This window comes from Alligator sinensis, unplaced genomic scaffold (genome assembly GCF_000455745.1).
Source record: "Alligator sinensis unplaced genomic scaffold, ASM45574v1 scaffold801_1, whole genome shotgun sequence".
Classification (NCBI taxonomy): domain Eukaryota; kingdom Metazoa; phylum Chordata; order Crocodylia; family Alligatoridae; genus Alligator; species Alligator sinensis.
The window spans coordinates 310957-334768 of record NW_005842036.1 but is presented as its reverse complement, the minus strand read 5'-3'; the positions used below and the strand labels follow the sequence as shown (position 1 = coordinate 334768).

At 47.6% G+C, this 23812-nt stretch overlaps 1 protein-coding gene across 32 annotated transcripts in view; it reads left to right on the top strand.

The window, feature by feature from the left end:
- LOC102368354 (CUGBP Elav-like family member 4) overlaps positions 1-23812 on the top strand; it is an 840681-nt gene that overhangs the window by 771931 nt on the left and 44938 nt on the right. For all 32 annotated transcript variants that reach the window (XM_006022468.1, XM_025202782.1, XM_025202772.1 and 29 more), the window contains one exon: positions 9734-9883. In XM_006022468.1, the coding sequence (XP_006022530.1) occupies positions 9734-9883 (150 nt within the window). The remainder of the gene's footprint in view (positions 1-9733; positions 9884-23812) is intronic.

Here is a 23812-nt window from a genome sequence, read left to right as displayed (position 1 = left end):
CCAGAGAGAGGCTTTAAGCTTCTTCCCACTTTGTGTGGGGTGTGTAAAAGTGATGTGATGGGGGGCTGCTCCCCTCCATAGGGGGATATGTCTTCCTGAGGGTCGTAGGTGTGGGCAGGAGCAGTCTGGGGCTGCTCTAAGTTACTTTGGTCACCGAACTGCCCCCAGCAAGCACTGCCAGGCTACAATGAAATCCCAGTCCTGCTCCTTTTTCCCCCAGCCACATTGCTTGTATATGGTGCATTGTCCCTGTCCCCCACCAAAGCATCTTCCCAAGCTGACCTGCACTGTCTTTCCAGGTGCTTGTATAGATGTATGAAGGACCTGGACATTTTATAGACACGGGTTCTGGGTGTACTATGTCCAGGAGAGGCCAGTGGAGTAGTTTTATTATTATAACAACCAGGAAAACTATTCATAGCTCATTGCCAAGTGACGGGTGCCATTCTGGAGAGGCTACAGGGTCGTTGCTAGGCCCAGCCTGCCTTGGGATAGCATTGCTAAATGGCTTTCTAAGAGGTGAGACCCAAGTAATAAAACATCCCAGGTTCTCCCCTTCTCTCACAGGGGCATTTCCTCACTCACGATCCCACCCAGGGCCATGTCTTAGGTTGCTTTGAATGTCAACGAAACTTCATTAAAGGTTTCGGTCCCGCTGCACAGCTGGCCTCGCACCACGGTGTCCGACTCCTTCTCTGCAACGCTCCTAGGTGCAGGATGAACACGAAGGGAAGGGAGGGATGGACACATGGAAACTTCCCTTTCATTAGAGAGATCTCAAAGTGAATGCTGATGCCCTGGTCTTTTGCATAATGAATTTACCCAGGCCTCTAGTCCCACCAGACTTTCTCTTTCTTTCCTTGGGAAGAAGGGCAGGTCCAATGTCAATGTTGCTGCAAATGCTGCCCATCCGGTTCCCTTGCTTTACTCCTTGCAGCGCTTGCTTTGCTGTGGGGAGAATAAGCATGACCCCTTTGAAATGGCCTTTTCTGGGCATCCTCTTTGTCTTGAACAAGAGCAGAAGCCCCCTCCTTGCACTGGGCGTACAGCCATCACCCAGATTTCCAGATGAGCCTTACGAGAGAGGCCAAAGCGGTTTGCTTTACCCACTTGCCTAATGTCTCCTCCATTCAAGTTTAACGCCTGCCCTTCTCTTGTTCCCTGCAATGTTCTTCCCATCCCTTGGGGAGGATGAGGTTAAGTAGTGTCCGGTGCCTCCTAAGCAAAAAGGGGAAACTTCTTGTCCATTGGGGAAATAGGACGGGCTGATTTTTCCCTCCCGAAAAGCAGCACAAGACTGGAAACGTTGGTGGTGAAACGGGGCCTCTCACCAGAACAAGCAGCAGAACGAGTTGGCATGCTCAAACAGGAGATTTTACCTATGAAATATGGACCTTCATTTCTATCCAGGAGAGCTTTTACAATCTTTTCTCTGAAGCCTGATGAAGGGTGTTTGTGCCCGAAAGCTTGCATTTCAATCTTTTTTTTTTTTTTTTGCAAAAACCTAGCTAGTCTAACAAAAGATATCCCCTCTACCACTAATCCTGAATGCTTTTTCCTCTAGCCCAATACAGCTACAACCTGGAGACTTGGCACCCTCTGCTCTTTTCCTTGTTTCCTCCCTTCTCCAAATCCACAACATCACTTTTGGGATAGTGTGAGCCCTCTTACAAGGGCGAGTATCCCAGGTCTGGTAGGATTTCCTCCAAGCTTTTCCTGCTGGATGCAGGGATGCTTTCACGCTCACTGTTACCATGCCACGGCTTTGCACAACCCCCCCGCTCCCGCTGTTGTAATACCCCGGCCCAGGCCTTCAGCTGGTGAGCGACAGCACAGCTCCATTCATGGCAGAGAGGGTCTGCGGATTCATATATAGTGAGGATCCGACCCCAGACAGTGCAACAGTGGCAACCCCTGAGCCTGGAAAGCAGTTTGTTCCATGTATAATAAGCTGCGTGTTGCTCTTGTGTTGGTTTTGCAGCACCGACGCTGGAGAGCTCGGCCTCGTTAGGATGGCCGGGCGAGCACAACGGGGGCAGCATGCATAGCTCAAAGAGCTGCTCTCTCCTTGCTGTTCTCACTGATTGCTCCTCGTCTGGAGCCCCCCCACCTCCAAGCAGCAGCCCCTTCCCCCATCTGGGCACCGAAATCCTCCGCAGTCAGCCGCAGAACACAGCGTCTTGGCACCATGTCGAGTTGCCTTCACAAAGCCGGGGAAGTTTGGATTTGACAGGGCTGTCTCGCAGTAGGGAGGCCAATATACTTCTCTGGAGCCTCCAGCTGGAGCAGAGGAGAGGCTGCTGCTAGACTTTGCACAGCCCAGCATCTGCAGTCAGAGGGTTTTTCAGAGTCTGATGCCGGGTCCAAGAATCCCAGGTAGAGATGAAGAGCTGCTGTAATCTCTAATTGCCTCCTTGCAGGCTGGTGTTATCAGGAAGCGAGCTGGTAGAGGAATGGTAAATATTTTTCTTGGACAGTTTGAAAGGATCTGAAACCATTTTTGTTTCAGGGGGGGAAATCTTTTTTTTTTTTTTCTTTTTTCTGTTTCTGTTTCTTTTTCTTTCCTTTTCATCGTTTCATAGTCGTTCAGGGCTGGAAGGGATCTTGCAGATCATTGGGTCCAGCCCCCCTGCACATGGGCAGGAAAGGCCACTGGGATCAAATGATCCCAGCAAGATGGGGGTCAAGACCCTTTTCCTTTTCCTTTTCCTTTTCCTTTTGTATTTCCGTTTCCTTTTCCTTTCTTCATCTTTCTTTTTTTCTTTCTTCTTCTTCTGTGAAATGACAACAAATATTCAAAATCATTAGAATAAGAATTAAGATGTTTTCAATGTTTCCCCCTAAATGGAAACCATTCCCAGCAAGGCAAGGGTGGACGGGAAGGATGTCCTTGTGCTTGCAGTGCTGACCTTGGACGTGGGAGGCTAGGGTTCAAGGTCCTTCTCCACCACTGAGTTGCCCTTGACCTTCCTGAAGTCACCACATGCCTTGTGCCTCGCAGCCGAGGAGCCAGGAGGAACTAGGCATTGCAGACTGCGAAGCACTGAGGTACCAGGGCACCTTAGAGAGACACAAAAGATTTACAGATATTTTAATAGAGCTTGAAAAGCCAGTTTTAAGAGGGGAAAAGGGCATTATTTTGGCTCTCATCAAGGATAGAGCTCATCAGAGGAAATTTAGCCTTTTAGATCAGTGAAAGCTGTCCCAGGGTGGTCCTCCATGTGCACACCCCAAAAGGAGAGCTGCCCCAGGGTGGTCCTCCATGTGCAAGTCCCAAAAGGAGAGCTGCCCCAGGGTGGTCCTCCATGTGCAAGTCCCAAAAGGAGAGCTGCCCCAGGGTGGTCCTCCATGTGCAAGTCCCAAAAGGAGAGCTGCCCCAGGGTGGTCCTCCATGTGCAAGTCCCAAAAGGAGAGCTGCCCCAGGGTGGTCCTCCATGTGCAAGTCCCAAAAGGAGAGCTGCCCCAGGGTGGTCCTCCATGTGCAAGTCCCAAAAGGAGAGCTGCCCCAGGGTGGTCCTCCATGTGCAAGTCCCAAAAGGAGAGCTGCCCCAGGGTGGTCCTCCATGTGCAAGTCCCAAAAGGAGAGCTGCCCCAGGGTGGTCCTCCATGTGCAAGTCCCAAAAGGAGAGCTGCCCCAGGGTGGTCCTCCATGTGCAAGTCCCAAAAGGAGAGCTGCCCCAGGGTGGTCCTCCATGTGCAAGTCCCAAAAGGAGAGCTGCCCCAGGGTGGTCCTCCATGTGCAAGTCCCAAAAGGAGAGCTGCCCCAGGGTGGTCCTCCATGTGCAAGTCCCAAAAGGAGAGCTGCCCCAGGGTGGTCCTCCATGTGCAAGTCCCAAAAGGAGAGCTGCCCCAGGGTGGTCCTCCATGTGCAAGTCCCAAAAGGAGAGCTGCCCCAGGGTGGTCCTCCATGTGCAAGTCCGAAAGGAGAGCTATCACAGCCAGGGTGGGGGATAGGATGCATCATGGCTGAAAAAATATGGTAACAGAGAGAGGCAAAGGCACCCCTGGAAGTTTTGGGCTCTCAGGGTTTAGCTGAGAGGCTGGGTCACCTTAGCACAGTCCTCAGGACAGCAGGCATCTCACACAAAGCCCTGCCATCCCTCTGCAGCCCTGCATCAGGGACAATGTCAGCAGTTATTGATCCCGTCAATCGCCCTCTTACCTCTCTCTTCCCTTGCCTCTGTTATAATAGAAAAATAGACCTCATTCCAAGCCGGCTTACGGTAGAGCCAAGGAAGCGCTTGACTTGAAAATCTTACACCGTACAGTTCGAAATATATGTTTACACAACGATAAATATATAAACAACAAGTCGATGGAGCTACTGCAAATCCAAATAGAAAAGTGGCTTAATTATATCTGCACCCTTTAAACCCGCCGCTGAAAAGATTATCATATTTGCATTAGCTAGATTTGTTTTGTGTTGGTGGGAGCAGAGAGAACGTCAAACAGCGAACGCCTGGAATTCAAATGTTCTCTGGGCCTGAAAAGTGCTGAATCCATCCAGTGTGGTGTATGGCGGCCCTGGCACAAAAGAACACAAGCTCTTTTGCATATAAATAAGTCTTGAAAAGGAATGAGTTTTGCAGCTTAGGTGTGTAAATACCAATATAACAGCCAAATTCGTTGGCTGTCATGATATACTGTATATGAAATATATCCCTGCCGTTCTTTTGTGCAAGTCTTATGTCTCTGCTGCAATCCCTTATACCTTTGTGGAGGCATTTGCAACCGTCGAGCCTAATTCACAACAGCGTTTCTCCCATTTTATGCTGAGTGGGTAGCTCTGTTGACAAAAAAAAACCTATTTAACCCATCGTGAAAAATGCCGTTTGTGATCATCTCATTCGCATCCGTTTCTGAAACACCTCGACTTTTGGAGCGTCTCCCCACAACGCTGCCTAACGGATGCTTAACTCGCGTGGATGAATTGAAGGACATGAGTAGTCAAAGCAGTCCGGCTCATGGCCATCTTTGTGCGACCGGGAGGCATTTGGGGTCTGGCAGCTGTCACCCACTCTGTTCCAGGGGGGATTTTGAAGTGTGCTCTTGCTCCAATTTGAAACGTAAAGCAAATGCTTCAAAATTCCCCATGAAACAGCAATCCAAGAGGAGAAAGTGTTGTGAAAAAAATCAAAATATTTACCTTTAAGCAAAGAAAATTCTCCTTAGAAAAGTAACAGGAAGCTGGGAGCATAGAAATATCCGAAGCACCAGGCTGGCCGTGCCTCCTGGGGCTACCTGGATTTGGGGGTCCTTGGCTCCCCGACCCAGCAGGCTGTCAAGGAACCAGGCACCAGGTGTCCCAGGGCCCAGCAGGGTTGCCCAAATCCCTATTGCATGGAACAACAGGGCCATAATGCTTAGTCTAACCAGGCAATAGCTGGGAGGGGAAACAAAGGCACGAAGAGGTGCAGCTACCCATCTGCTTCCATATCCACCCTCCATGCAGTTTCATGTGAGTCCCTGTGTGGTTGCATTGGTGAGACCTCAGTATCAGTGATCTTGACCCTCGTCTCACAACACGGTGGTGGATGGCACACTGGGATGTACTTAAGATCAGCCCCTTTTTTTACAATGTGCATGAAGGTGCCTGTGTTGCCTTCTGCTGACGAACTGGGTCTTGGGAGGATCCAAACCTTTTGATGTCTAGACACACACATGCAAGTTGACGGGATCCCAGTACAAAACTATGCTTCGTTAGTATGAAGGTCTTAAATAGCAAGTCACTAGACCTGATTTCATAGATTTCATAGATGTTAGGGCTGGAAGGGATCTCGTGAGAGCATCGGGTCCGGCCCCCTGCCCAAGGGGCAGGAAGTCAGCGGGAGCAAGATAAGCATCCAAGTGTCTTGTAAAAGTATCCAGAGCAGGTGCTTAACCGGGTGGGTTCCCACGTTCCTACAACACAGAGCAGATTGTCCTTACCTTTGCCTTCACTACCGGGGGCAGCCGACTGAAAACAGATCCCGGCACCCTCTGAATCTGAGCAGGGACCACTGAGAGAGCAGTCTTGCATTGCAGTCTTGGTCCTGTAGCCTCCTTGAGCTAAAGGTCTTGTTATACATCCCCTTGGATCACGTGTGACCTACACACCACACTTTTGGTCAGCCTGGTAGCAACAGTAAATGTCATTTGGCCCCTTTCTGCTATGTATACCGGTGTCGTGCTCCCCTTTTATGCTGGGTCTCTCTCGATGTATAATTGCAACAGGACTTTTCCAAATACAGGACCAAACCCATGATCGGGATGACCAGGTGCGGTTCCCTTCGCCTCAGTGGTGCTATGCCAAGTTCCTCTAGCAAGGCACGTGGCCCCAGCGGGCTTTTGCAAAGAAGAATTAAAGAAAGGATGTGAATAAGCCTCAAAAACAAACAAACAAACATCAACTCCGGGCTGGTTGCTTAGGGAATACGAATCCCATTTCCTATGCAAATAGAGGACAGATCCATAAAAGCGACTGAAATTTCAACTAGCCTTTGTGACATTCAAGCTGATGGTGTATGCAAAGAGTATTGCCCTTGAACCTCGGGATGTCACTGCTTGTTCCCTGGTCCTCCATGCTGCGTGGAGGGAATTTCTTCAGGCAAGCACCATTTGAAACAAAAGGGAAGCAGCAACTTGTCTGTTCTGGGCAGCAGCATGGTGCTAAAATTGTATGCACTGCAGCAGAGCAAAAGTCTAGGGTTTTCACATCAAAATGCATTAAGATAAAAGAGTTCATAAATAGAGCTGCTCTCCTAGGGACTCAGGCCACTGAGGCACTTATGCACATACTCAAAGCTAAGCCCCAGCTTAAGGGCATGGCTAGATCAGGCCCTTTTATGGTGAAATACCGTCCTATAGTCACTTTAGATAGGGCAGCGGTTCCCAAACTTTGACAGATTGCGCACCACCAATTTAAAATGATACGACCTTAAGTACCACCCGCAATTTTTTCAGTTCAAACTTAAGTACCACCAGCAAATTTTTGTCATATAAAGTAATTATAATGAATCTGTTAATGTGTACCGCTGGCAGGTTGTCTGTGTACCACTGGTGATACCCGTACCACAGATTGGGGACCGCTGACATAGGGACTTCTATACCACTTGTACCCCAGCACTTGTACCTGTAGGCAAGGGGCTGGGACTCCACTCATTTAAACAAAGCTGCTTTCCCTCATCCGTGGCAAGGAGACAGGAAGCATAGCTTGGTGCTTGTTGAAAACTGCTTGTTTTTTTCCCCCCAAAGTGCCCAAAGGGTAGTGATCGCACAACATAATATCCAACCAGCTAAAATAAAATGGGGAGGGGGGGAAGAAGCGTGGGGTGGTCCTTTCCTGGGAAATATTTTGATAACACCTGACACCTGGATAATGTGAGCTGGTCCAGAAACTAAAGGGAAATTGCTCTTCAGACATATTTTTAATAAGCCACCTGTGGCAGGGAGGAAAGATGAGGAGACTCCATTAAAAGCAGGGAAGTAGCCCCAACTTTTGCTTGTGCCTGGTTGTAGAATTGAAGCAAAGGGATCCCAAGGATTTGGAAAGGCCACGTTCAGCTCATTTCCTGCTAGATGGGTTGTTACTGCTTGCTTTATAAACTAGATAGAGACATGGGGCACGTCTACATGTTCATGAATGCACCGTCGTTACTGCGCATTTCATTGAGTACTTGCTTAATGAAGTACTCACTAAATGCACAATAATTCATTACTGCGCAGTAGCGCTGGCGAATGCCTTTTTAGTGATGCTGCTGTGCAGTAGCCTAAAAATGCTGCTTAAGAGCATATGTCCATGCTGCAATGCGGTACTGCACAGTTATTAGATGCACATTAAGCATCTCGTGTAGATGCACCCAGTGTGGTCTACAAGTCAGTGGGACGGTGACTTAGGAGAGCTGGCTCTGTTCCTGTCTTTGCTACGGCTTTGAACAAGCCATTTCCCCTCTCTGTGCCTCTGTTTCCCCTCCTGCCCCGTGTCTGGCTTGCCTGTTTGCTTTGCAAACTTCCTGAGTCTGGTGTCTATGCAGAACCCAGCAGCCCAGGGGCTTTGATTTCACCAGACACCCCTAAGCACTGCCTTAATAAACAGCACAATCAAAGGCAGAGAGAACTGGAACCAGGCTCATTTAGACCTAAGCACTTCCCACCTACTGCTGTGTAAGCACTGCACTCTCCCAGCTTCCTTGCCAAGCAAGTAGGAGTTGGTGAAAAGAGGTATAAGATAAAGGAATCATTATTCTCTGACCCCCACCCATTGTACTTGTTGCTTTTCCTTCTCTTCTGTACCTGTGATGTGAAAATTACAGCCTTTTTGGTCCTTTATTCTGGTATATTTAGCTGCCTAATTCCAATGTGATGCACAAAGGCAGAGGGGTGAATGAGGCATTGTTAAGTGGACAGGAGCCTCAGGAAGTCTAGGAGAAGCCTGCTGGAGTGATTTACAGGGTTGGAGGAGGAAGGAAGGCAGCAGTAGCAGTTTAGGATCCCTCCAGACTTCCCTGGGCCCTGCTGGCATTAGAAAAGTTAGCAGGTGCAGCTACCTTGATTCACCAGTGTAAAGAGAAGCTGAAACCAATACTGTTTACTGTTTGCTGCAGTAAAATATGAGATTAAGTCAGTCCAGGATCGACCTTGTTTTGTACCTACATTGGGATCAGTGTGTGAGGGGTCTCTACTTCTGTAGGGCAGGCAGCAGCAGCTCACCTCTGAATTCAGCTGACCAGCTGTCTCTCTGGCAGTCACAGGGGCCATCATTTTTAAGGACCAACCCAAGCTTGGGCAGAAATCTGTTGCTGTCCATGTGGCTGCAATAAGGCTACAAATTCTAGCATGTATTGCCTTTCCTCTGGGACTAGTTTCTTAGCTTCGTAGCCAGCCACTCTGAGGATCCCAGATGCTGGAGACTACAGTCCCAGAGACTGGGTCATGTGAGATGCAGTCTTTGGACTCGGTTAAAACCAGAGGGTGGTGTCTTCAAGACTGAAACCCAACGGAGATGAGATGCTCTCCAGGGAGTGTCTACACAGTACAATACCATGCCATGTAGGGATAGCTGTATATTTGCTACATGATGCAAGGCAGTGAGGTGCAGTGGTTCTGCTCCAGACCCAGGATCAGCAAAGCTGTATGAATGCATTGCATCACCTGAGCAAATATCTATCTATCTATCTATCTAGATAGATAGATAGATTGATAGCTATATATCTATATAGAGAGGTATATAACTATCTAGATAGATAGATAGAATTAGCCCAGACACTACACCACATAAATGTGGCTACATTGCTTCTGATTGCAAAGAGCCAGGGCATGCAGAGCTGGCTGAGGTCTTACTCCACATTACTGCCTTGTGCTGTGTAGATGTATCATCTTCATACCAAACAGTGGTGAGAAAAGAAACATGGCCAGACCCCACAGTCACCAAGGTTGGCCAGTTGACACTAGGCAAGGGTCTGTCCAAAGACAATTGTCACTGGAGACAAAGCCTATTTTAGGAGCTAAGACCACTTCGCCAATGATTCCCATGTTAAGTTTTCCCAAGCCTGAGCCACCTAGGCCAGTCTAGCCTGGGATGGTAGATGCTGTCCATGTCATTGTTGGATGGGTTTGACCTTTCAAAGAGTTTGTCCTCCATTTGTTACATTATCTATCGGTTTCCTACTGGTTCTCCCAAGACAGTCTTGATGTCTGGATGCATTGGTCACTGCCTATCGAGTTCTTCATCTGTGGCTTTTCTCCTTCTCTGTAGGTGGAAGCACACCTCCTGGCATCACTGCACCAGCTGTGCCTAGCATCCCATCTCCAATTGGGGTGAATGGTTTCACTGGCCTCCCACCACAAGCTAATGGGCAGCCCACTGCAGAAGCCGTGTTTGCTAATGGCATCCACCCTTACCCAGGTAAGCCAACCCTCCATGATTCTCAGACTTTGTTTGCTTCTGCCCTACTAAGATGGTCCAGTACTGAGGGCAGATCAATGTGGTTCACCTACCTACTCGTCATAGTCTTGCCCTGGTCCCTTTTGATGTTCTGGAGACTGAAGTCATGTATGGGTCCACAGAACAGGTCCAGCCACACCCTATGAATGTGCTTCCACCCAGCACTGAAGAGAGCCATTCAGTCCATGGCCTATTTGCTATGACCGACACAAAGGGCTGGGTTTGCAGGCTCTGGCAGTGAATATGGGAGAGAAAATGATACACAAATAGAAAATGAGTAGGTGCAACTGCAGATATACTCACCCAAGAGCCAGCACCTCACAAGACTCAGATGTGTGACTATTTCTCTGGAGTGTGCTTGTCTCTTGATAACCATCTCTCCTCCCCCCAAGCTCCATATTTGCTGGGAAGGCATTCTTTGCCAGTTTTACACACAATAAAAAATTATTTAAATAAATTTCACTAATTAATACTAACCACCAGCTGGTGAAGGAATGTTTTACCCCCAAGCACTCGTAGATTAATCTAGCCTATTAGAAAGTTGAAAACCCAGTCAGATTCTACAGCCAAAAAGCCTGTTGCACGTAGCTCTAAACACGGTTATTCCCTTTCAGCCAGTCTCTCGGACTACATGAGCATATTGTTATTGGGAACAGTCCTGATGGTCTGGAAAAAATGTCTTCGGAGACAAAAGTAGGAAAGACTTGCGTAGTCTCCTAGGTCATATCACTGCAAGGGCTACAAAGAGAGAGCCAAGGGTTGTCAATGAAGCTGAAAAAATATCCTGAAAATCTGGCAAATATTAATGCATATGCTAACATTAGGCATATGGGAATCCCATGGAAGGCAGTGCAGTTTACTTGTGAGCTAAGTACAGAAATTACACATAAACTGGTATAAGTGATCAGAAGCCAGTTCAAATCTGTAACACAACAGAAGTTCAGTGCACATAACCCACTTTCAAAATGGCTGAAACTGGTATAAGATAAACGTGGGTGGATGTCGTATCAGGCCTAACTGATTTAGCTTAAATCTGTTTATTGAACTTCTGTCCCAGATCCCCTCCAGATTCAAGTTAACTCTCAGTCCCCCAGCATCCCAGGATGCTTTGCACCTCCCCACAACTCCCCCCTTGCAGGGCGGGTGGGCTAGCCTTGGCTCAAACTGTCTTCTCCAGTCAAGCAGGGAGGCATGTCCTAGCAACCCCCAGCTTCTAGCCTGAGCCACTGCAGGCATGTGGCTGCATTTCCAGAATCAAAAGTGAATGCCTGTTCACTTGCTTCTTGGTTCACTCTACACAGCTTAGTCAAACCTGCAAAGATTGAATTGTTTCAGCCTCAGGCTGTTTGACTGTCTGTACTAAGCCATGGTGTTGAGGTTGAACTCATGCATAAGCAGTTGTAAGGTTGGGAGCTGAGACTGTCCTGCACTTCAAGCCAGGGAGTTCATCTACTTATGTTTATATTGTGCCTAGGATTAGGGCACTCCATGCGCGGCTGGGATCTCTTGGCCCTGACCCAATGTAACACCCAAGGTGCAAAAAGTAGATTTAGCCCCCAGCATGGGGGGGGAGAGGAATCAGTGGCTACACTGAGCCCCTGGCATGGGGATGGAGAATAGCAGCTGTGGTGTTGGGGAGACACACAGCCCCAGAAACAAAGTGGGGGCACACAAGGAGCTGACAGAGGGGGGTGGGGGATGCACGAGTCCCCTGGCATATGCATTGAGTTCATCTTGCAACAAAGTGTGAGGTTTCACCCCAGGGAGCTCTGCCCTGTCAGCAAGGCCCTCTCCCCGCAGGGACCTGCCCACAGATTTGACATCTAGGCATGGCAGGAGAATCAAAGGGAGAAACTGGGAATGAGAAGAAAACTGGGTTTATACAGGAATTACAAGGACTACACCTACCCAGGAAGGGGGGCTCAGTGGGAGGCGGTAACATGGGTATCAGTAAAATACTTTTCAAACCAGAATCTTTATGGCCTGTACAGCCCAGGCCTCTGCCTCCAAAGATACATGAGAGACATGGTTAAGTGTATTAGTCAGAAGTCAAGTAGAAGGCAGGGTCGATACACCAGTCACATGTCTCTTTGCCCCTAATCGAAGCCACAGGTCTTCCTAAGAATTGCAAACAGGTTTTTGAAACCCAACCAAGTTTCACAACACCCCAAAAATTGGCCAACGAAACTGCTGTGGCCCCAAGCAGGTATTGCAAAACCCCAAACCCCTGCAGGGCTGTTCTGCTCTTGCTGGTGACGAGTGGCAAACTGTTTGGCTTAGATGATGGCCCTGTGCAGAACTCCCTGGTACAACACCTTGACTTTGCTCTGCCTTTATCGAAGTCAACATGGAGTTTCACAACAGATTTCAGGTGGACCAGACTCCAGCTAAACTTTGCTCCTCCTTGTCATCATTTGAGATGGGACCAGCACAAAGGCTTATATTTGAGGCTTCCCAACAACTGATTGAATGGTTGTAGAGTGTGCATGTGTCCTATCGGCCCCATATCCAGCTCTAGGCCCATCCAAAACTTTACTCATTGCCACTAGTATCACTGGGGCCAAGAGCTTAGCAGGTTTCAAAAAAAGGATGAGACATCCATAGGTGATAATGAGAAGGTCCACTGTTATGTTAGATGGGGTAAAAATGTACAAATGACACAGTCCCTCATGTTTTATTAGCCAGGCGCTAATTGCTTGGGGTTAAGAAGACATTATATCATAAGATATTCTATTACCTCTTTGTTCCCTAGGGGATTTCATGTCTTCTTCTCTGTAACATCTGCTCTTGACATCCACCTGTGTTACAGTGGTTCTGAGTTTCTGTATGGAAGTGTAATAGGAGATTAAAACAGGGTGGGTTACCACACGTACACTCAAAAATCATACAAAAATAGAGTCCAAGGCACAACTCATCTTGCCCCCACCTCTAGGTTCCAGCAAAATTCTGGTTAAAAATAATACCAGCCAGGGACATATTATTATTATTTAATTACCCACTTCTATTGTATTTTATGACCCAGTCCTATTCTCAGTTATTCCCCTAGCTCCCTTCATTGTGATTTTATATCATTGTAGCACATGACACATATGACATACTATAGGATCATAGGAAAGTAAGGCTGGAAGGGCCCTCAGAAGGTCATCTAGTCCAGCCCTGCTATTCCAGGCAAGCTCATCCCTGACTAAACCATCCCTGCCAAGTGTCTGTCTATCATGCTCTTGAAAAGAATGGAGATTCCACAATTTCTCTATGTAGCCATGTCCAATGCTTGACCACCATATATACTAGTGTAACTTACTTGAAATCTGTAGAATTATCCTAGGAAAACTATGATGTGTATGTGTTGTGCATCTGCAGCTTAGCTCAGAATAGTCCACAAAGCAAACAGGCTTGTTCATCTGTCACCTCATTGCCACCAACTGTATGCAGTTACTCCCAGAGAGCAGGATCACTGCCTGTTCAAGACCAATACAATTTAAAGCAAAACCTGCTTAAGTTGCACCGGTTGTCTGAAACCAGCTTAATTTGCACCAGTTGTCCAAAACCAGCTTAAGTTGCACAAGTGTAAATGTGCTGTGTGTCCAAGCTCTAGTATTTCTCCACAAATCCATATTTTTGCAACATTAAAAGCATAATTGCTCCCATGCAATTACCACCCTCCTATTTTTTCACTGATTTTTTCCCTCTTCTATCCCTGTGCTCTTTTTCAACATCCTCCCTGGGCAGAGGGGTTGGGAATATGAGCCTGATAGTGTTCAGATCAAGGTTTTAAACCCACAAGGTTCAAGCGGGTTTTGGAATGAGGCAACACGAGTCCCCTTGTTGCTGTTTCTCTGTTCACAGCCCCAGTGCTTGCAGCAGCATTGATTTGACACTGAACTGTTGCGGCCCAACAAGGTACAACATGCAGTAGTACTGCAGGTCCATCAGAGCCTGGCCAGAGCACATTGCCCTGCAGTTCCCTTAGTGTCTAAGACTCTGTCCAGCTCTCCTCCTAGGGGAATCTTTCCATTTACACTCATCTGAGCCCATTTTGTGATTGGCCTTTAATTTTTCCACCTTGCCTTTGCTTTTTGGGAGCCTCAGTTCACAGCACCATTGAGCATGGCAACATGTCACAACATATAACCGGAGCAGAAGCATATCGGTTGTGCCATGATCTGAGCAACATCACAACCATGCCGAAGTGCTCACGTGCTCTGGGTAAACAGTAGTAACATGGGCTGCACTTGGCTGAGATGAGCACTGAGGTTGCGTCTACATGTTCATTAATGCACTTTAGGTAATGCACATTAAATTTACAAAAATTACTCTGTTTTGTTGTGGTTATTCTAAAAATGCAACAACTGAGCAGCAGGGAGCCCCTGAGACTTACTGTGAGGTACTAGAAAAGGCACATTAGATTATTTTAATGTGCATTAGCTAAAGAGAATGGGTTTTTTGTGATGCTTTAATGCTCATTAAAATAGGCTAATGTGCATTAAAGTGCATGTGTAGATGCACCCTGAAAAATCAGTGCTCCTGTAACAATGACTCCTTAAGGGACCGGATTCTGTACTGCCATCCACCTCTACTGTTCTGATCTCTGTGACACCATTTTCCCTGGTGGAATTACTTTGGGTCTCTGTTGGTATCATGGGCAGCAGATAAGTCCAGTTAATCCCTTCTCTCTGTTACTAATAATTCCTTTGTATACAGAGAAGTGAGATTGGTTGGTTTCTTTCTTTGCCTCTTCTGCATCACCATGGTAGGGTTGGGTTTGGGTTTTATTTGCTGCCGGAAACATACTATAGTCTCTCACCCCTCAAGATGCATCAAAATCCTCCCTTTGCTCACAGCATCGGTACATCCTGGTTAGCAAGTGGACAAGCTTCTGTTCCCCACCCTGGACTGTGGCTCTGCCAGCCCTAGGAGGACTGGCTGGTTGTGTGTTTGGACAGTCAGGCCTTGAGGTATGGCTTGTTTTTAGCCTCTGCTGAGATTATCCATAAAGATGTCAGTCTGGGGATGGAGGGTCTTGTGCTGTCAGTCTGGAGGTGGAGGGTCTTGTGCTGCCGAAACGTAACCATTAGAAGCCAATCCAAGACCCTTACAGCAACCACTTTCAACCATTGCTAATAGGATGCCAGGTCCATCCATTATTGTTACTATACAGACCCTATCGAGAGGCCCCTAGCAGGACCAGGAACCCATCTGTACCAACAAAGTCTCTCCCTTGATGGGCTGACAATCAAAGTTTGGAGGGGAAATAGAAGCACTGGAGGTGGAAGGGACTTTTCCAGGGTCACGCAGCAAATCTGCGGCCATGCCAGGAACAAAATCCAGGCTTTCCGAGTCCCACAGTAGTAACCCATCCACTGCCCCTTCCCCCATCCTGTCCCCCCTCCAATACCCCCAACAGTGCCAAGGTTGCAAAGCCCCTGAAGCCAAGGCTCCTGTGATGCAGACTCGCTCTGTTCAACCCTCCCAAACCCCCACCGAGACCCTTCCATTTGCTGTTTTGTTCTGGTTATTCTAAAAACGCAACAGCTGAGCAGCGGTGAGCCCCTGAGACATCATTACGATTGGGAAGTGTTTATTTCACCCATTTGTAACAATCTGCCATATGCCATAAACCACTCACGGCAGGAAAAATAAATAAATGAATGCCCTCATTAAAAAATATAATAACAATTTGCCAACTTCAGATGTAACCTCAACTACTTTAATGATGCCATGTTCTTCCAACATTCACACTTCAGCTGTAATGAATGGGGGCTGTTTAAGTCAGTTTTCCAAAGCCTTTCTGCAACGAAAACATTTTCTTCCTCTGAACTGGGAGAAGGCATTCATATACAATAGGTGCCAGCTGCATATTCAAAGGCATCAAGAAATGTAGGAGCCTAAATCTCATTTTCCATAGCACCTGAAAACTAGATCCACAAAGATGTGTAGGGTATTTAACTCCTGCAGGCTGGTGGGCATTGAACTCAGTAGGAGTTAGGTACCTATAAATTCCTATGAGGAACTGAGTCTTAGGTACGTTGGATGCATTGACTTTCAATGAGACAGGCTTCTCAAGGGTGGGCCATGGGAACTAGATGCGTACATAGATTTAAAGATCTGGACTTCAGTCACTTTTGAAGTCAACCACAGGCTCCAAAGTCACACAAGCTGTTTGCAAATTTTAACCTGGGCTTTTGCTTGTTTTTCTCCTTCCAATGCCTCATCCAAGCTTTTTTCCTCCATCTTCCACACAGCAGAAGGCCGGGTAACTGGTGAGCTGTGATCACTGCTCCACATTGGCAAAGACTTATGCATATCACTGTGGTTCCCCAGGTGTTGTCACCCCACGTACTAAGCTGCCAATGTCTCCCACTGTCATGCCATGGCTTGGCTTTTGAGACTGTCACCTCTTTGCAGCAACAGCTGCCATTTCTTGTTTGCACAATGCCTGGAGCGGTGCAGCCCCTACGAGTCTGTCTGCACCGCAGTAGAAACAGGTCCTGTCCAATGCACCCATTTCTACATGTGTTTCCCAGTATGATAGTGAGCCTGCTTGAGGGTTTCTCTATGGGTGCTCTTGAACCTCAGTCTCCAACAAGGCTGTGAACGACCCCTGGGAATCACCTCAGATCAGCCTCACTAGCATCCTGCTGGGTTTGGAGTGGGTTTGGGGGCGAGGTCTAGGGAACGTCCCAACGAGGATGTGCTACCACTGCACTGTAGACAGGCCCAAGCTGATTCACCTGTCAGAGTTATGTCAGTGTACATATTAAATTAACAATAATAATAAATCCAGAGACCGGGTCAGTCTTCTCCAGGCTGTGCCAATAACCCATGGTGCACATCGCTGCCGTCTGCTTCTGTTTCCCGTGTCGGTCTTGGCTTTTTAGACTGGGAGCTCCTTGGGGCAGAGACCACCTCTCGCTATGTCTTTGACCAGCGTCCAACACACTGGGGGCCCAGAGGCATGGCTGTAACACAACCAGTAACTACTGATCGATCTAGAGGTAAATTATGTTGATTTATAGAAGGCGGTAGCTGCTAGGCCTCTTACTTATTCAAATTGGACCATATATGCGGACCCTATTACTCTTGCCATTGAATGTGAACAGAGGTGCGGATTTGCAAACCTGCAGGAGAGAGGCAAAAAGGATGGGTCCCCTGGACGATGTGACTTCACCAGCATGGAGGGCAAATAAACGGTGGGACATCATGCCTTTGGCAGCGTGACGTCCGGCCCCTGGGAGACAAAATGGGGACATAAAACACAGGATCAGTGGTTGTTTTCTGCCGGATCAGCACATTCTTTCTGTTATTGCAGTTATTGTTGTGTCTGAATACCTAATTAATTACAACAGTAAACGCCGGCTTCTTTAATCACAGCATCAGCTGTCCTAATCAATCTTAATAATATGGAATCCGTACTATGGCACCCATGAATTTTAATCTACATAAATTTCTTAAGACCTCTCGCAAGCTTGTTGTATGAAATGATATAATTATGGATATAGATTAGGGCTGTAGAGAGTGATTTAAATTGGATTTAAGGAGAAGGTGAATAGCGTCCTCCCACTCATTTATTTATTTATTTATTTTAATCTTGACCTTGCAGAGCGGCTTTTTATATTATTAGTATTAATATGAGGATTGTTGTCATTGTTGTTACTGTTATATTCCTCCCGTAGACTGAAGAGCGTGCCCAGCTTTTCTGATCTCCCCCCACCCCGCAATGCCCCCATCAGAAGCCACTTTAGCATAACCTCTCGGGTTGATATATTTGTAAAACTCCCAAAAGAGGACAGGCAAAGCCATGCAAAGGCTCTGAAAATGCAAGCAACGGCCCCTTGTAATATATTTAGGGGATAAAGCTTGAGAAAACTTGGAGGAGTGCATGGGGACATGACTGGAGGGGGTGGAGAGATGAAGCTGGAAGCCTTCCTTGGAGAGGAGTCTCTGGGTCTCTCAAGAGCTGTGGCTGTCCCATGTCCTGCTCTTGCAATGTGGGGGCGGGAAGAGGGTAGGGTCTGAGGAATGGGTTGCACACAGATCAAACTTTACGTTGGCATCCTGCAACGCTTTATGCTTTCCAACTGGGGCTCGCACCTGAGAGAACGACCCAAATCCCACTGACTTCATTGGGAACACGATAAGGCCCCAGCCTCCATCCTTTCATCTACACCGGTGTCACCCCATTGCCGTTCCTCCTATTTTCCCCGATATAAGTGGAAGCAAAACCCAGGCCTTTTTCTGTATCGCCTGTTCTCTCTCGTGGACCCCGGCTGCTGACTCACTCATAGAAGTTATTTTGGGGTCACCAATAATGCAAGCCCATTAAAAAAAAAAAATTGCACTGATTTTCACATATGTATTGCATTCTGTATGCTCCATCCCTCCCCTTTTTTTCTCTCCTACAGAGCTAGGGTCTAAAAACTAGATGTGTCCCTTTAAAAAGTGGACCTTCTATGGATAAATGTGTTGGTGGTGAGAAAGCTTTCTGGAGTTCATTTTAAAGCACCAATGTTTCATTCTGACTTTGGGAAATCATCCTCGGGGTTTTTTAATTTTTTTTTTTTTGGCATCTGGCAAAGGAGTCAGGAAATGACAGTAACAGATCTACTTTCTTTGAAGGACTTGGGAGTCGTTTCTTGACTTCTGCCTAATGAATAAGTGCTGCCTTCGTTAAATTTATGTTTATGGTCGTATAGTAGGTCATTGGCTTGTTTTATGTCTCCAGGTTTATGGCAGGTTATCTGCCATGGTCACCTTGTGTCATCTTGGCCAATTGTATCTAAGCAGGATTTTTTTTTTTCCCCTTGGAGATATTGAAATGATCAAATTAATATAGAAGCAATCTCCTTCCCTCTGCCTAGCATCCTGGGATAAGGGTCTTGCCCTGAGCTGACAGCTAAAGATGCTGTTAGCATCTGTTTTCACAATATCGTTGACTTTGGGGGGCAGACACTGAGTTGCTGCACACTGGCCTAGCAGCATTGACTGCAGCGGCACAAATGTCTACCAGCGCCACTCGGGCTGTCGGGACTCAGCTGCAAACAAGTCTCCTCCACCCTGTTCCAGCTCCTCGGTAGCTGTGTCTATACAAGATGCTTTCCTGCACAGTAGACTAATCTACTGCATAATAAAGTGTCACTATCTACACATGCAGGTGCTTACTGCGCAGTAAATTAGTCTACTATGCAGTCAATTTACTACCTGCCTATGCAGATGCAGGTAGTAAATTTAATGAGCAGGAAAGCCAAATAGCCTTAATTGCACATGGAGTCCAGTGTTTATGTCAATCTTAATTGCACATGTAGATGCGCCCAGCATCTATGTAATGCCAGCTCAGACTTTCCAACATGTCGGCAGAGTCGATGTAAAATCTAGGGGAGCCAACTATGAGGAATTTGTATTGTTGGGTTTTCTAACTTACATCTCACCTTTGAATCCTGCCTGTCATTTTTTGGGGACTGTCAGTCCATCATCTTTCACCAGGCCCCCTTCAGCTGGAGCTTTGCGTGAAAGGTGAAGGCACAAGGGGAAGAGTGTAACAGCACAGAACGGGGACGAGCAACGAGCAGAGCTCCCTCAGCCGAGCCCTGGTAATGCTAGAGATTGCAGTGTTCAAGGACTCTGTCCCACTGAAACGCAGACCCTGTGTTAATTGGGCATGCACTGCAGTGAGTAATAAAACAAAGCCCGGCACACTCTCCTCTGGGAGGACAAAGAAATCATTCAGATCCCCCCTGTTCATTTTGAATTTTAATAAGAGACGAAGCTCCCCTCTGCCAACAGTCAAATATGAGCAAGCCTTGGGGAGGGCTGGAACTGGATAGGAACTCTTTATCTCAGTGCTATCTTCACTTTTATTTCACTTCACATCTAGGTATATTGAGATATAAGCTGGCTGTGATGCTCATCCGTATGGCATAGCTCTAAGGAAGTGTGTGTTTTGAGCACTGAGGATCTCAAAAGCCAATGGACCTGTCTGTACAGCAAAGAGGGCATGGATAAGTGCACCTGAGCTAGCTTTAATCTAGATAGGATGGGCAAGAATGGCAGCGACAACCTTGGTGGGATGGACTTCAGCACAGGTTGTACAAGCCTAACGGAGACCCTGTATATGACCTCCAGTTGACAGTTGCCATAGCACCTCTGCTTCCTGTCCTAACTAAATTAAAGCTTGCAAGCTAGCACTGGGTGTGCTACCTATGCTACGCTCACCCCTTCTTTTGCTGTGTTGATGCATCCTTTGAGCTAAAGGACCCAAGTTTCAGAAATCCTGGGTTCAATTGGGGCACTTATTCCTAGACATGACTTCCTGACCACTGGTCAGCCTCCTAGCCATTTTCTAAGGGGTCCAGTCAGGGAAAGAAACAGTGAATTAAGTTGGTTTTATAGTTCAAAGAGCCCCAAGCTGCTGAAGTGTTGCCTCGCTGCAGGTTTCATTGCTGGAGGGGGGAGATAGGGTTGGGTTGGGTTGGGTTGGCCTCATGCTGACCATGCTTGCTTTGCAAGTCTGTGCAGAGTGGCTTGGGTTGAGATTGCATCTAGGCCCCAGCAAAGAGGAGAAAGTACTAAAACCTTGTGCCTTCCTCTCCTCCGAGGTCAAGGGCCTCAATGGGGGACCTTTCTATTGCCTGCAGTGGGCTTCAAGCCAGGTCAAATTTGACACAAGATGTGAGCCGAGACCAGGAGCAGGAGAAGCCCCCAACTTTACAGCTAGACAGTGCCCAGGCTGACAAGGCTCCTAATGGCTCGGGAAAATAACAAGCACTAAAAGCTTTGCGTGGGAGAGACAAGAGCTGCATTTAGCGCCCTGTTGTGCCAAGCCCTTTAAATAAAACATTTTGCTGCTTTTAATATTTAATCCTAAAAGGTAAAGAGTGGTTTCAAATTAAGGTCCCTAAGCTGATTACCTTGGCGCTGATGAGGAGAGCACATCTCTCAGGCCACGTGGGCTTGAACTGGCGACATGGACCTCCACGTCCAGGGGGGCTGGTTCTCTTCCTGGGGACAGAGTCTGGTTGTCAGAAGTCCTCCGCAAGTGCGTCGGGTGTTGGCTGCATCCAAGGCTGGGATTTTGACCGTGCTGTGCCAATGCTTCTGCTGGGACTTCAACCTAGAAGTTCCCGACTAGAGGGTCTTGCTCGGGGTCAGACCCATCATCCTATTTGTGGTCAATAGGGAACTTTACCCCATGGTCAGATTGGTACAGACAGTGGGAGGGTTTCCTTCTTCTGTAGCAGAGGGCACGGGCTCTACCGGGGATCTCTTGAATGTATAGGACCAACCTTTTACAGAAGTAGGACATTAGTTGTCGTGATCCCTTTGCTTTACCTGGGGCAGGTTAGGGGGGGTTATGTCTTGTCACAGCACACAACGACCACAGGGTTGACAATAGTTTTATGAAGGGATTAGATTATGGGTTATTATGGATTTGTATAAAATGGTTTGGATAGGCACGGTCCTGCTTTAGGCAGGGGGTTGGCCTAGATGACCTCCAGAGCTCCCTTTCAGCCCTGATTCTCTATAATTTCTATGAGTTCCCTGGGAGATCCTGGCACTTGTCCCCTCTGAAGCCTTGGCTACCATAAACCTCTCCATACCTTAGCACCTTTATAAAAGGAGGCTCTCGGTATGAACCAAGCAGAGAAAGGTTGTTCGGTTCCACAAAGGATTTCCATCTGCCCAAAATTTGGGTTCGTTCGGATTGGGAACAAAAACTATTTGTAATTCTCTGCCAAAGGTGATGGGATGAAGCCCCAGGTCCTGGAAGCATGAGCATCTCCAGCCCCAGGGCAGCCTGCCTCCATGGACTGTAAAAGGATGCTGGGATGCCCAAGGTCCCCGTCTTGAGACAGCCTGTTTAGGGTTGACATTTATGGAAAGCCCTGGGTCCCTGAGGCTTGCAGACTGCCTGAATACTTCAGACCTGGGAGAGGGACTACTGTGGCAGGAAAGGGGGAAAATTTCTGGAAGAAACCCAGATCTGGCCATTTGGGTCCCCTCCCCTTTTCAGGGGGCTCTTGCTCCAAATCCAACTGCCTCTAGGGCACTCTTCAGGTCTGACCAACCAACATATTCTGCTCCACTCCCCCGCCCTGAAAAAACCCCCCGTTATTTCAGGAAGTTTCCAACAATTAAACTTTTGTCAGACTTTTTTTCTATCCAAGTCATGACCCAATAGCTGTTAGTGGGTGGGTTTTTTTTACTTCTGCTCCCATTTAACCCTCACCTTGATGGGGTCCAGGGTCACAAGGGCGTGTGGGGTTGCATGATCACAAGGATGTGATTGTTGGCGGGGGTTAAGTTTAAGGCACTCACGGCATGGACTCCATCACATTGCCAGGGTATTCCTGCGCCTTTGTGGGCAGGGAAAGGAAGGGACCAGAAACAGATGGAAGTCACATTTAGTGAAGACGCCCAAATCTGCCCAAGTGCGGGAAGGGGCTGGGATGTCTAACTGTGAGGAGGTGGGAGTGGCAGCTAGGATTGCTGGGTCCCACCCTGGAATCTGGCTTTGTCTTGCTGCTAATTAATACATGTCAGTCGCACTTAGAAAGAGAGGTTCGTTCTACAGCACTGACGAGTATTAGCGGTACAATCGTACGATACTACGCTGGGGAGCTCGGCTCTCTGCATGCGCTCCCCATTGAATACTGAGCCGAAGTCGGAACCTCTCTTCTGATACTCCGAGCCCTCCCTGGGACGGACTCCTGCCTCACAAGCGCTCCCACTCCCTCTGTGACCTCCCGTCACAGCCGTGTCCTCATGGGGCAATGGAAATGTCAAGCGGCCAGAGAGGCCAATGAGTTCAGGAGACAGATCTTCCCCCAGTGTCAGGAACTCACTCTTGTAAGCGATAAGGAAAACCACAGTCTTTGTCCTATTCAAAACGGAAGGCGTCTCTTTCCTTAGTAATTTTGCCACCCACACGCATACGTACGGGCACGTACACAAATGAAAAGCCTATTAATTAGGCAAACTTCTCCTATTCTGTGGGAAGGAAAGGAGAAAAATAGCTCTTGTCATGTCGGTGTTTAAATAATTAGGAGGTGTCCTGGTACCGCAGCAGTGGACGGTCATTGGCTATTGGCACAGATGAATTAATGCCTGGACAGATGATGATTATGCCTGTGTCACCAATGTAAAAAAAAAGAAGTAGGGGACAGATGACAAACCTTTAAACTTGGGGAAAGTCACCCGATCTAGTGACTTACACGTGAATCAGTGGTAAAACTCTACCCGTGCAAGTCTGCCCATGTTTATTGTGGGGTCACCATGTGCTAATAAAGACAAAGAGACGTCTACTAGTGACACTAAGTAGCAGCCACCTCCTGCACACAGACCGCTGCATGTCTGTCCACTCCTGATCCCAGTGCAACTTGCATCCATGCACAAATACGTATCAGGTGGGGTATGCATTTATCTGCCCGTGCTCTTAGATGCGTGCGTGTCCTGCCGAACATTGTAAGCTGCTTCCCTCTGGTTCAGACTGCAAGGTTTTGTTGCAGAAATCCCCACCATTGCTCAGCCGCATGGGTACCTCCTTTCTCATTAAGACTGCTCAGTCAAGCACCAGGTCCTGGGTTTGTGGGGTCTATTCTGTGTCTTTCTCCAGCCACGGCACGTGGGCCAGTCTGCTTTGTGCTTGGGTCCTTCCTGACATCTCTTTGACATTGTGGTAGCCTTTCCTTCCACCTCCTCCCCTCACTCACAGATATTTAGGGCTGTAAGGGACCTCGTGAGATCATCCCTTCCAGTCTGTATCTTAAAATCTGCAAAAAAAAAATGGATTTGTGCAGGAAAAAATAAAAAGTTTTAGTTGAATGTTTCCCTTCTAGGGTTGAAAATGGAGGCGGGGTGGGGATAGAGTTACGGGAGGGGAATGTTTTCTAGTGT